This window comes from Camelus dromedarius, chromosome X (genome assembly GCF_036321535.1).
Source record: "Camelus dromedarius isolate mCamDro1 chromosome X, mCamDro1.pat, whole genome shotgun sequence".
NCBI lineage: Eukaryota > Metazoa > Chordata > Mammalia > Artiodactyla > Camelidae > Camelus > Camelus dromedarius.
In genome coordinates this window covers 44941786-44955961 of record NC_087472.1, presented here as the reverse complement: position 1 = coordinate 44955961, position 14176 = coordinate 44941786, and the positions used below count along the sequence as shown (strand labels likewise).

At 33.1% G+C, this 14176-nt stretch overlaps 1 protein-coding gene across 6 annotated transcripts in view; it reads left to right on the top strand.

The window, feature by feature from the left end:
- PCDH11X (protocadherin 11 X-linked) overlaps nt 1-14176 on the top strand; it is a 590766-nt gene that overhangs the window by 39174 nt on the left and 537416 nt on the right. For all 6 annotated transcript variants that reach the window (XM_031445559.2, XM_064482994.1, XM_031445558.2 and 3 more), the window contains exon 2: nt 4835-5418. In XM_031445559.2, coding sequence (XP_031301419.1) covers nt 4879-5418 — 540 coding nt within the window. In that variant the 5' untranslated portion in view covers nt 4835-4878. The remainder of the gene's footprint in view (nt 1-4834; nt 5419-14176) is intronic.

Below are 14176 nucleotides of genomic sequence, written 5' to 3'. Positions count from 1 at the left end.
CATATATCAAAAACCCAGAAAAATTAACATAAAAGAGCAATCTTCATAAATTGTCTTACAAGTGATATTTGAGCATTGATTATTAACAGATTTGACACCCTGTTAGAGAACACTGCACTAACTACTGTGGAGTGCTAGACTGAATCAATAAAACAAACATTTTTTGAGAAGGTAGCAAATACTAATGGAATCCACTTCTTGGAGAAGACTAGACCCAAATGTGAATGAGTCTTTTGTGGAATAAAATTTAATAAAAATATCAGTTTTATAGAATTAAAGTACCCTATTAAGTCTTTCATTTTGACCTTTCAAGTTTCAGAATGTATAGGAAATAGTCATATCAAACAGGACAGCCAGTTGAAGTACGCCACTCTACTTGTTGTGGTCAAACCCTTTGAAAGTACTGAGTTTATCAGTTGCTCCAGTTTGTCTTTCTCCAGAAGTGGTTACTTTTCTTGCAATGCCCTAGATTCCTTCCTGTCAACCCAAAACACTACCTGATTGTTTTCCCAGTCTGTGAAAGAACTTTTGACTGTGCAAGAGTACAAGAACATAGAAGTGACTATATAATACATTATGGTTACTTAATTGTGTATTTTTGACTTCATGGGACATATAGTAATTAGAACGACGACAGCCAAGTGGAGTTAGGATCATGGAAAACATATAGATATTTCTTATTTTCATGTAATACCTACATTTGTACTATTTTTAACATTTTGTTACTGTAGCATGTAAGTCACTCGTTCATATGGAACTACTTTAAGTATGTTAGAAATTAAACACACAGCACTATAATAAAGGACAATGCAACAAATATGTCAGGGAAATGATGCATTGAAATTCTGACAAACCATTTGAAGATCACTTTTATGGTCTGAAATCTCTAGAACTGCATAAAGTAGAGACTTAGCTCCCTTACCTACTTACCTTTTGAGAACTAAACTGCTCAGAGACTATCAAATGAACATGCATGTTTGCTTTTCATAACTTAAAATTTCAGGGTTGCTTATTTTATTTCTGCTTTTGCTTTCTCTGGTTGTCATGATGCTGTCCCTTTAACTGTGACTGTTGCCTACCCAATCACTGTGCATTGCCTGTAAAAGCATCACTTAAACAAACACTGGCACCATTGAAGCTTGTAGAAAGTTGTAATCCTCTGTATCTGCTTTCATTGTATCTCCCCTATCAATTTCCAAACTAACCACAGACTATAGTAGGAGTGAGATGGTAAAAGAAATTTAAGGTTATCTTATCGTTTATTCATGAGAGAGAAAACTAGAGCCAAGTAAAGTTATGTGTGTAGGAATACTTTCCCTGAATATCTGAGTTAAATTCATCGTGTTTCCATAAAACTAAGCAGTGACTCTTTATATCCATATTTAGTAGCTAAATTTCTGTATCGGTCATGTTGACTGAAAAAAATGCACAACCTAAAAGTTGAAAATTATATTTTATTTGGCGGACTTTCTGAAGACTTCAAGCCCAGGAGGCAGCCTCTAAGAATAGCTCTGAGGGACTACTCCGAAGAGGAAAAGGAAAAGCCATGATATAAAGGAGTTTTTGCAACAAATACCAGGTAGTCGGAACATGAAAAGATTACTGTTAATTAAAGAAAACCAGGTATCTCAAGTTAAGGAATTTAGCGCTTCTGTGTATAGAAAGATGCAAGAGTCTGGGCTCATTGAAATCATTCCTTTGATATGCATGCACCTTAGCATCGTAGGACCAGTATCCTGTTCTTTCCCATCCTGAGTCCCCTCAGGGCGCACCGCTGGAGGCAGCGCTAGTGGCTTGATGGCTGTAACAGCCTTTGTTTACTGATGCAACAGGCAACATTTTTCATTCACAGTCATTCAGAGAATTAAACTCAGCGTTTTAAAGGAAACCTTTTTAAATTTTAGAGATAACAATGCATTTTCAAGCGATAAATGTAAGGGTTAGACTCAAAATCTGGAATGGAGGTTATTGTATCATGCATGTTTACCCCCATAGAGTTAACTTTGTTATATTTGAACACTGAATTAAAGCCATTCTGGAATATTTATACTATCAAATAGAAACTCTGTGAGGGCAGGGAGTTTTGCCTGTTTGTTCTCTGATTTATTCTCAGTGCCTGCAATAGTGCCTGGCATATACAAATTGCTTAATAATTATTTGTTGAATACGTGACTAAACCTTCTTGAAATGAATTACTAACGAGACAATAAATAGTCCTACTAGGTTTAAAATATGTATATTTACCTAAGTTTTAGAAATTGCATTGTCTTTTTCCCCCCATTGTTTTTTCCTGATTTTTAAAACCCCTAAAAGAATTTCAACTGATGAAGCATATTTTAAAATGTTTTGGTTGACGATATTATTAAAGGTAGAGTAGAACCTATTTAGAATGGATTGGGAGAGGGAGACTGCTTAGAATTGGGTCACTTTCTTAATCCTTCCTCATGTACAGATATTGCAACATGCATGCAGTGTTTTTAAAAATGGTCTGTGGCATTCTTCTGCCAGTTGTAATAATGTGTAATACCTAAGGGTAAGATAAGAATAGACTGATCGTTTTAATTCTAATTGTCACTGTCCCATTTTTAGTTTTGCTTATGTTTGCATGGTATTTATAAAATCACACACATAGACACTCAATTTTTTAGATGTCCTAGATTCACAATAAGACACATGTATATGTATGCATATCAACTCAAGTAAGTATTAATGGGGTGTTTTTATTCTCACATTCACGGAGGAGTATAAGGCCAATAATTCACAAGAGAATGAATCATGAAAAGGTTTCTATATTATGTAATCCCAATGCTCATCATTGAGAAAATGATGCTAAAAATATCGCAGGCAATAGTCTTTTTGTGTTGTTTACTAGGATAGAAAATGTCTTCAGCATTAGCATTACTATTATACTTTACATTTTTTATAAATAACACTATCTGCTGAACATAGGAAGTGGTTGGATCCATAATATATAACTTTTAAATTCTATGACAAGAACTTACAAAAGGAAATGTTTCAGGATGGTTTGGCTTATTTCTTGGTTCTGTTCATGACCGAAACTATCTGAATTGTTGCAACAAATGCATTTATTCCATTACTAATTGCAAATAGGATGGCTTCTTTTCCCACTTTTGTGTCTTTAGGCCTGTCAATATGCATATTTCCTAAAATTATGTAATATAATATGTGGTCTGGCATAATTGGGTCATAATATCCATAGCAAATTATTTCTATCATTTCATGAGTCCTCTTGTTTTTAGAACTATTACTAAAATTTTTGTTAATTTTAAACTGGTTATCAATTACCAATAAAAATTGAGAAATTCCTTAATTAGATACCTGTGTGCATTAATAGTTTTCTGTAATGGATTTTTAAATGACCATCTGTCAACTGCTCCTTTAAAACTTCTGAATGCATCAATAGCTGCATTAATCCCTATTATAAAAACATAATGTCTGATAGGGTTAATGCAATGCACATTTCACTTTGTGTTTATATACTATATTACCTATAAATAACATACAGAAGCACATTGAAATGTTTCATGATACTAGATATTAAAATATATTTAATACATCAATTTGAGACTGTATCCAGCAAATCAAATTGAGACTAGGAATTCAGAATTAATAAAGGAAATTGCAGATAAAAATTGGCAAATTATAAAGAAATAAAAATTCCCTAAATTTTTTCGGAAGAACTAGAGAACTGAAATAAAATGGCAGATTTCAGTGAATGAAAAATGATAGCAAGGGCCGGAAAAGCAGCCAGAAAGATTGTTTCTTTTTTTGACTCTCTGTTTTAACTTGATATAAAGTCTTTTTAAATGCCTTTCTTATTTTTAAACCCTAGTCAAGCTGTTTCTTGTAGTTGGATAATTCTTAAGCCAGTTTGTAGTTGTGAAAACCCATTTTTCACATGGGCTACTTCATGCCGTCTGTAAACATAAATTCTCAGAGTTGGGAAGTCTTTTAGTCCAGTTCTCTCATGGACTGTTTAGATGTCATCTAACAAATCATAAATATGTAGAGCTAAACTGGTGATCCATCTTCTGGATTAGGACCTCCAAAGATATGGAATTTACTCTCTCCTGAAAGCCATTTTTTTCCCCCAGAATGCTTTAATGGGCAGTTGTTAATGTTGATCTGGAAGTTGCCTCCCCTCCCTGTGTAATTTTATTTTTATTCTTGTTCCTCTCATCCAAAGAAAAACAACTTTAATCCCCTTTTCGCGTGATTGTTCTTCCATGTTTAGGCATTTGTCACATCAAACCTTCTCCTCTCTGAAAGGACTTCTCTTCTTAATCCCAACGTTCTGAATCTCTTAGATTGATATATATTCTGATGTCCCGAGCTGAACACACAGAATATAGTATAAAACCTCCATTGCTCATAGAAGAATTGCATTTGAAAGTAGTATTATAACAAAGAGTAAATGATTACATTTTTGTGATTAGTAACAAATGTCTCTTCCTTTTTCCTTAACTACTGAATATAATGTTTTAAATCATTTTTATTACTTTTAGCTATCTTGTTATAATATTTTCTTTTATATATTTCCTCGGTGGTGAACACTTTCAGAAGCACTCTGGGTCTCTTAATTGCAGTAGGTATCTTGTTTAATTTACCTTTCATCTTAATGTAAAAATGCATATTAGATTCCAAGCAAATCTGTCATTAGTGTATTTAACAGTGTCGACTGTGCTAATACTTTCGTTTAACGATTTTAATTTAAAACTGAGCCTTTAGTTAACATCCGTTTAATGCTTGGCTTTAATAAGTCCTTCTTCTTTCTCTTCCTGTTCTCTTTCTTCTTTTCTTTTCTCTTTGACAGTATTCCGTGGACTGACACAAAGAACTATTACCATTGTGCCTGGTATGGACTTGTTGTCCGGGACGTATATATTTGCGGTCCTGTTAGCATGCGTCGTATTTCAGTCTGGCGCCCAGGAGAAGAACTACACCATCCGGGAAGAAATGCCAGAAAACGTCCTGATAGGCGACTTGCTGAAAGACCTCAACTTGTCGCTAATTCCAGACAAGTCCTTAACCACTCCAATGCAGTTCAAACTAGTGTACAAGACCGGGGATGTGCCACTGATTCGAATTGAAGAGGGTACCGGTGAGATTTTCACTACTGGAGCTCGCATCGATCGAGAGAAATTATGTGCTGGTATCTTGGTGGACTCGCGTTGCTTTTATGAGGTGGAGGTTGCCGTTCTGCCGGATGAAATATTTAGACTGGTTAAGATACGGTTTCTGATAGAAGATATAAATGATAATGCACCGTTATTTCCAGCTACGGTTATCAACATATCAATCCCAGAAAACTCGGCTATAAACTCTCGATATGCTCTCCCAGCGGCCATTGATCCAGACACAGGAATAAACGGAGTTCAGAACTACCAACTAATTAAGGTGCGTTTTAAAAATACTTTGTTGAAGAGAGCTCATTTTTTAAGGAATGAAAAAAAAAAAAAAGAATCTCAGTGTACTTCTGATTTTGAGTAAGCCATCACCAGTTTTTCTTTTATTATTATTTTTTTTAATTTGGGTGGGGTAATTAGGTTTACTTATTTACTTATTTAGAAGAGGTACTGGGGATTGAACCCAGGACCTCATGCATTCTAAGCGTGTGCTCTACCATTTGAGCTCTACCCAACCCCCACCACAGTTTTTCAAAGTTGAAGCAAAGCATAGTGGAGAAAATTTATCATTGCAGTTTTTGCATTTGCAGGGAGTTTATGAATCTTCACTTTATGTATATTCGTTTTCAAGCAGTTGTTTGCGTTGCCATTAACAATCTACTATAGGGGTCAGACCAGGAGCTCAGCCCTGCTGCTTACAAATCAATAACTTACCCAATATCTTACTTTTAATCTGTCTGGTCATGATTCTGCTTCAAACTTGGTCTAAAGAAGCAAATCTAACATTAAGAATGAATCCACAAACCTATCCATTTTTCTCAGAGGTTATTTTAGACAGAAAGCTCTGTCTTGCCATTTGAAAAGATGCCAAATAAATTTATTTGAGGGGTGAATTGGACATTTTTCTTGCTAGCATTTCTACACATGTATAGAATAACATGAAAAATATTCTTCATGCTGATTTCAAATGAAGGTAAGATCTTTAAGCATCTCTTGAGTCACAAAATGAGATTAAATTTTAGCTGGGTGTTGTTAGTGTTAAATATTTTCATTTTGTTCCACTTCTTTGAAAACACAGAACATTTCCTGTAAAGGGTAAGTAAGTTTTTTAGCCAAAATTTTTTGCTTAACCTGAATAACCTGTTTTGGTTTGATTTGGGTCTTGGGGTGAGGAATGCAAAGGGAAGAATAGATGGAATATTTGATATTCTTTGAAATATGTTCAGAGGGACTGCATTTATCAAGTGAATGGGTGATTCTTTTTTAATTACCAATCTGGTATGTGGAAAACTCAGACTTGGGCATGTGAAATAGTACAATTCACTTGAATGATCTTGGCAAATGTGGAAAAGAACACGTGTGCAGATATAATATAGATGTAGTCGAGGGATTTTCAAAGTTTTATGAACATTTTCTGACTATTCACTACCAGATTATGACTATCATAATGACCAATGTTAAACAAGTATTCAAAGAACACATAAATAATATATTTTGATGTATATCATCTGGAGGTTTTAGCCTGGAGGATGTGTAATATTGGAAAACTTCTGAGATGATACTGATACGTTGTGAAGATCTGTTTGTTTATAAATACATTCAGGAATCAAACTCTGCAGATCTTTTGAGTGATTTCAAGTGAAATACAAATTTGTGTGTGAGTATAAGTAGCTAATGGGTTATTTCCCTTTGGTATAAAGAGAGGCATTAGAATATCTATTAAGGCTGAGTTAAATTCTGCAGCCGCCATCTTTTCTTGTTGCAATTAGTATTTCATTATAATTGTGCTGCTGTATAATTTCTTATGAAAAGATACTACTCAGTGTGAGCTCAGAACAAGAGATTTTTACTCCAAAACACTATTAGTCCACAGAACACTTTTCTACTTTAGCTTGAGTTATAAAGGGAGGTACAGAGATTTTTACTTTACATGGTCAAGGAAGTTAGGGCATATTTTAAGTGTTTTCCCCTTATACCTACTCCTTTTGTTGTTGTTCTTGTTGCTATAAATGGAAAATGGATTTATGTGTCATTTTTTCAGTCAAGTTGTACTTTGTAACGCCTAGTGAATTAGGGTCTGGGTCGTCTTTCATTTTTGAGGTCATTCCATATAGATGCTCGTTGGAAGTATGTTCATAGCTTCTTTTCATAAAATAGAGATAGTTTCTTCTCTTGGGGAAAAAAAGAAGTAAAAACAGAAAAAGGATGGGTGATTTATAAATGAGCATTTTTAGGTAAGGTCCCTGCAATGGGGTCTCCTTATCTGATGAAATGGAAAAATATACAGGAGTCAGAAAGAAATGCATTACAATTTTGTGCTTACCACCGACTAGACAAGCTACCTCCAGCTTAATCTTTCTGACCCTTAGTTTCTTCAATCATTATGTGAGGATGATGATATAAATGTCACAGGGGCAGAATTGGGAAGAATAAGTACTAAGTAGAGGGAAGATACACCTGCCTAGAAGATTTTTGGAGATACTTTGAAACATTTGACTTATTAGAAATGTGAGGCTTATCACTTTAAATAGTAGGTTGTGTAGCAGAATGGGTACTATTTCTAAAGTAACACTGTCCAATAGAACTTTTGGCAGTGATGATGGAAGTTCTATAATCTGTGGTGTCCAATATGGTAGCTACTGGCCACATGTGGCTATGGAGTACTCGAAATGTGGTTAGTTTTACTGAAGAACTGATTTTTTAATTTTACTTAACCTTAATTTTAATAGCCACATATGGTAGGTGGCTACCATATTGGACAGCACAGTGTAAACAAAGAAAAACAGTTTATTAAGAAAATAAAACTTGACATATTAAAATGAAAACGGGACCTTACCAAATTTAAATTAGGAATTAGTAATAGGATCTCTCCACTCAACTGTCTTGACAATTGTGTTATTTTGAAATGCAGTGTTTTACTAAAAGAATAATTTTGTCATGTCTCCCTCAGGGCAGCTTAACAAACTTTCAAGAATTTCTGATTTGTCTTGAAAGCTGCTTAACAAATTCAAATAAAACAAATAAACCTACTAGCATAATTTAGGTTTGTTAAGTCTGTTTTCATTTGAATTTCTTTGAAAGGTTGTCAGCAAGTGACAGAAAGACAGGCTGACTAGATGAGTCTTAGAAATAGACATGCTCTAAAATTTCATTCTGTTTTAGAATGTGTAATAAGCCAGAAGTGAACTATATGATGTATCTAAAGTACTTGGGCATTTGTATGACCCCATGGGCAAACACTGTCCTGACTACTTGTTAAAAATAATGCCTACGGAACACGGAACATAGCCCCGGGCTTGCAGAGGGCTGTGACATGGGTTAACGAGTGCACTTTGACTTACAAGAAGGTCCTACCATGAAGGTGGTATGTATGCTGGGGGGGAAAGGGAGGTTAAATAAAAAGAAAGAAAAGAAACATGTTATGATTCATTCATAAACTTTAATAAATGTTACAATTTGAAAGTACATAGGCCAACCATAATAATTTATTTTAAGATACCATCTATACTGCAGAATAGGATGAGAATTTAATTAATAATAGCTTGTTCCGTTGTTGTTGAATAGACAAGACTAGCAAAATCACAGTTTATCTTAAGTAAGGAAATATAAAATTTATATGAAAACTTCAGATAACAAAGGGAAGGAGGGGGAGATAAAAAAATTCTAGAGAAAATTAAATCAATTTGAACATGAAAGTGTCTTGCTATCGACAATTCTATATTAATTAATTTAAGGTAATTAACTGAAAATAGAGGCATTAGATAAATGTATCAATATGTATACAATAAAAAGTACCATAAGACAAAACATACAATATTGATCTTCAAAACTTTAATATTTATTTTAATTTATGCATTTTATGGTATTAGGTGTGCTTTGGCATAACCAGTAATAATAACCACTATTATTCCACATTTTAAATATTTGCAAAACGCATTTCACAGTAATAATTTATTTTGCTTATGATCATATGACTAGTAAATAATAGAATTGGGAACCAGAAAAAGGTCTTCTGACTCTTAAATTTGATTGACAGACAGAAAGACAGTTAAATAACCTTGAGGGTGGGGATCACAGCAAGTGCATAATTTAACAAGAAGGAATAAGAGGGGAAAAAAAGAAAAAGAAAGAAGAAAAACAAGAAAGTGAGGCATGAACTAATGACGTGATTACGCTTAGTACAAAGAAAATTCTGTTAAAATAAAACTTGTCTGTGTGACCTTGGCAAGGTTAATTTTCAACTTTTTGAGAGGTTAAGTTACTCTAAGAAAAAATCATCTATAAAAGTTTTCGATGTGAATTGCCACTTAAAAAATCATCCTGAAGTGAAATCTTCCATTTTCCGTGTTTCAAGTGAAGACATACTATAATGAGAATTCATTCCCCTTGATATTTTGATATAATTTCCCTTAATGTGCACTACCTGTGCTAAAGATGTATAACTATATGTATATATATATACACACCTGCATATACACACATGATGTGTATGTGTTTATATATGCCATTTTAATATTTTATATGTCATAAATATATTATTGTATTAAATGTTATTAAATAATATATTTTTAAAATATATATTCTATATAGTATCTATACACTTATCTTAGTGTACACTATATATATGTATATAATTATCTGCATCTATGTATCTTCTGTCTATATCTATATCTATATCTATACCTCATTGAACCCTTGGAGTATTTGACAGAGTTGTTGTCCAGGAGTAGGATATTACAATGTCTCTTTAACTTTCACTTTATTATTCTGATGGCCTGTTATTTATAAAGCTTTTTTTTTTCCTTTTCTAAGTCTCATTGTCAGAGAGGCCAGGAGTTTCACAAATAGAGATATACTTCAAGCACCTAGTCTGACTCAGGATATGTGCATAAACCACAGGGTCCTACTTCTTCCCATGGTTGGAACTCAGAGGAAATTATTTTGTGTAATGATATTACATGTGTCTTCATTTTCTGCTTCAGATGTTCATCTTCCCTTACATATATCAGCAGTAATATTTCTATAATAGCCCAGTGACAGCATGTTGATTGGTTCCCTTGAGGCAGGCATGACGATGTTTCAAAGGTTGACTGTGCCGACGGAGCGTGAAGATCAAGTTTTTCTCAGATTGGTGATCCCACTCAAAGCCCTGACACACTTTTGCCCATCCCATAAAGCATCTTCATCTCTCCCATCAAGCTCAGTACAAAATTTTAATCTTGGACAGAGTATTTTCACATAATCAAGATTTGAGCCCTTGTTTCTATTTTATTTAAAGCAAGATAGATTTGGTTTTACTTTTAAAACTAGATGAGAACTAAACATCTCCCCTGTTGATCAAGAGCTTGGATTTACACAACCAAGGTTAGACTTAGATTTACTTTGAAATCTGGGATTAGAAGATTCAAATTGTGAAAACTTCATCTACCATTAGATTTGGTAACCTTGAATACAATTTCCAAGAATGAGACATCGAATAATATATTGTGGAGACAAAGAGCAAGCAAACTTTATGATTCTGAAGGAATTAATATTTCTTTAACATATGTAACCATAGTTCAAAGTAATGTGTAGTATCAGAAGTGAATAAAGGTTCATTAAAGCCATTGCAGGCATAATATGCTATAACATGGGGGAGGGTATAGCTCAGTGGTAGAGTGAATGCTTAGCATGCATGAGGTTCCAGGCTCGATCCCCAGTACTGGCATTAAAATTAATAAACCTAATCCCCCCACCAAAATATGCTATAAGAGTGTGTTTAACTGCTTTTGAAAGCATCGTTGCCTCTAAAAAGGCTCAGAAGAGTTTGAATATAGTGATTTCCTCATTTTTCAACTATAACCTGAAGTTTCCTTTAGAATTTAAGGTTTAAGATAACTTGATTTTATATTCTCTGAATACTGTGATGTGCAGCTTAACATTTTTGATCTGTGTTAAAAAGCAAAAGAGATGACAATCAAATGCTAATGACTATTAGGTCCCTGAGAGCTGGGGGTTATTATCAGAGTGCACTCCAGTGGGGAAAAGTGACAACATAAAACTCATTCTCTTCATAAATGGATCTTTATTAATGCTGTCAGGTCTTATTAAAATGAGAGTGTGACACTAATAGGATTAAGTAACTTTTGACTTCATTGCTATTATCAGAGTCCTGGTTAATATTCATAGTCCACTAATGCCTTTCATTAGACACACGTGTTATTAGGAGTTTCCATAAAACACATACATGTAGGACACTTTATATAGCTCAATTCTAAAATTTGTAAATCGAGACTGAGGTGCAAATGTGTCCCCAAGTTTGATTAATTTACTCACATTCTGCCCTTTGACCTGATTATAGCAACTAAGAAATACTGCAAAATTTTATGTTGATTATTATTGGGCACAGATCTTTATTCTATTGTTCACTGTATCTAGGTAAAAAAACAATTTGATGCTTACTTAATCTTGTGCATGCCAAAAGGAATGACTAAACTCTAAATAAATATATGTTTACAAAAGACAAAATTATTTGGTATAGAACTCCTTAATGAAAACATGAGGTTTGGTTATACAGATCTACTTGGTTCCCATAATTCTGATCGATGCTAATAATCTAAGATAATGAATGTCCCAATGTGGGTAGTTAGTTCAGCATAAATCATTCTTTCTGTCTACACTGCTTTATACCGACTATATAACAACACTCTTAGTGAACTAAAGTATGATCTTTGATTCACTCTTAGACCCAAAAAATATTAATGGATTGGTAAAGTTTTTGTACCAGAAGTGGTAACTTCTTGCTCAGAAGTGATGATAAAAGCAATAAGGTTCATTTTGGGGGAAAATGCCTGACTTTGATTTAATTTGATCAATAAAATAATTCATATAGCTTTATGCTTTCATCAAGCTTTATGTTTTTATGTAAATTTGGGTGAGTTTTTGAAGAATTATTCTTCAGCAAAAAATATAAAATATATGTGAAAAGTAGTTCTCACTTCAAAATCAAATACCAAAGAAATTAATATTCTCCCTTTGCAATTATCAGCTTATAGTCATCTTCATTAAAATCAGTAAAAAAAGTGTGAATAATTCAGTAGCATAATACATCAACTAAATTGCTTTGACCACAAATTAAATCTTAGTATGTATTTGTTGAGGTGTCTTTTACTTTCTGAATGCAGGTAGAAGATAACAGAGGAAGGAAAGTATTAGGTTCAATTTAATTGTAAAACACAGAGCTTAAATAACTATTTTTGAAATGTTCTTTATACATCGGTCTTTTGCTTGCAGAAGTTAATATAGCTCCACCAATATTATTCTACAAATATGTGATAACAAGTTTTATCCATAAAATGTTAAATATTCATTACTAAAGAGCTCAGTGCATCGGAATAAAGAGCTGTGTGCATCCATGTACATGCACACAGAAATCTCTATCTTTTAGCAACTAAAACAATAAAACTATGCTTGTCCATGTATTTTTTATTTGCTATGAAATGTAAGATGTAATTCTAGATGACCCTTCATTAAAAAACCTATTTTTTTAATGCACTGAAAGAATATTTAATGGTATGATATGTTAATTGCTGCATGTTGACATCTGTAAACTTGCAGGTAAACTAAGAAAAGTAGGGCAAAGATATATAAGAGGAAATACATATAAATGACCTTTTGAAAAAAGTAATTTTAAACTTTGTTTCATTAAATAAAACAAAGAATTTAAAAGTCGAATATTATAAAATGAAGTTTGGGGTTATCTAACCTAATTTACATTTGTCCTTGAGATCTCATTTAATCAGGAATTTTATTTTATGGAGAGCGTTCTCATGAACATTTCTCATCCTTTTGCTTATTTTGAATATAGAAGTCCATTATTTTAAGCTTCTTCAATAAAAGGAAGTAAAATTCTAAAGAATGGAGCACTGATCTACTAAATATTGTCTTAGTCGTAACAGTAACTAACTAATACCTTAGTCTAATTCCAGTCACCTAAATTTAACATATATTTAATGAGTGCCCAGTGTACAAAGTCTTGAAGGATAAAAATATGTTTGAAAAATAGTCACTGTCTCCAGGGAGCTTAATAAGAGGCGTTGCAGGGAGTATATTTTTACACTAATGATAGTAAGGAGGAAAACGTATTTATTATATGAAAAGAACATTTTATCTTGAATTGGTCATTCTGCCACTAAGAACATGGAATTGTTTTTAAGTCTTCATATCTTCAGAAAAGTAAAAATTTCTAAATCTACTTTTAGTAGATTTTCACCCAAGACTTTCATTAATTTATGATATTTTATTTTTTACTAGATCTGCAATTATTGCTGTGATACTTTCTGCCGATGTTTATCTGCAAAACAGTTTTGAAATTGGAAATAAAATCTTTTTGATGAACATGCTGTTTCCTATGCTAATGGTGGTAATTACATGAGCCTTTCTATAACCTTAATTCTCAAACTTGTTATCTATGCCTCCAATTCCTCTCCCATATAATGGAGAAAATGAAAACCATCCTTATCTAACAGGCAGGTATAAAAATGAACGAAATAAGAAAAAGATACAAAATTTGCTGAAGGCCTTGAAGAAAAGTGTTCTAGAAAGAATAGTTACTGGTTTTGCACTACAGTTTAACTGTACAGTCTTCCCAATTTTTTTTACAATTATCCTTTATTCTCTTTAAAAAGCTTATTTTACCACCTAAACTTTTCATACATATTTTATATATGTATACAGAGAAAAATATGACAACATGATTCTCTTTCTCAGTCAATGCCACTGGCTCCATGTTTATTTCTGGCCCTAGTTCAATTTAAAACAAACAAAATACCATTTACCTTCTTTAGCTTGCCTCTTGAATCAAATGTTTCCTTCTCTTCATTTGTCTTTGCCTCCTCCTGGCCCTCCATATGACTCTTGATACTGCTAATGTGAATACTTTCTCATACACAGCTTCTACCATCTGGAATTGCTTTATTTACATCTCATTCATATGCCATTTTAAAAAATAAGATTTCTTATCTTGTCTTTTCTCACAGTGAAGGCTTTTC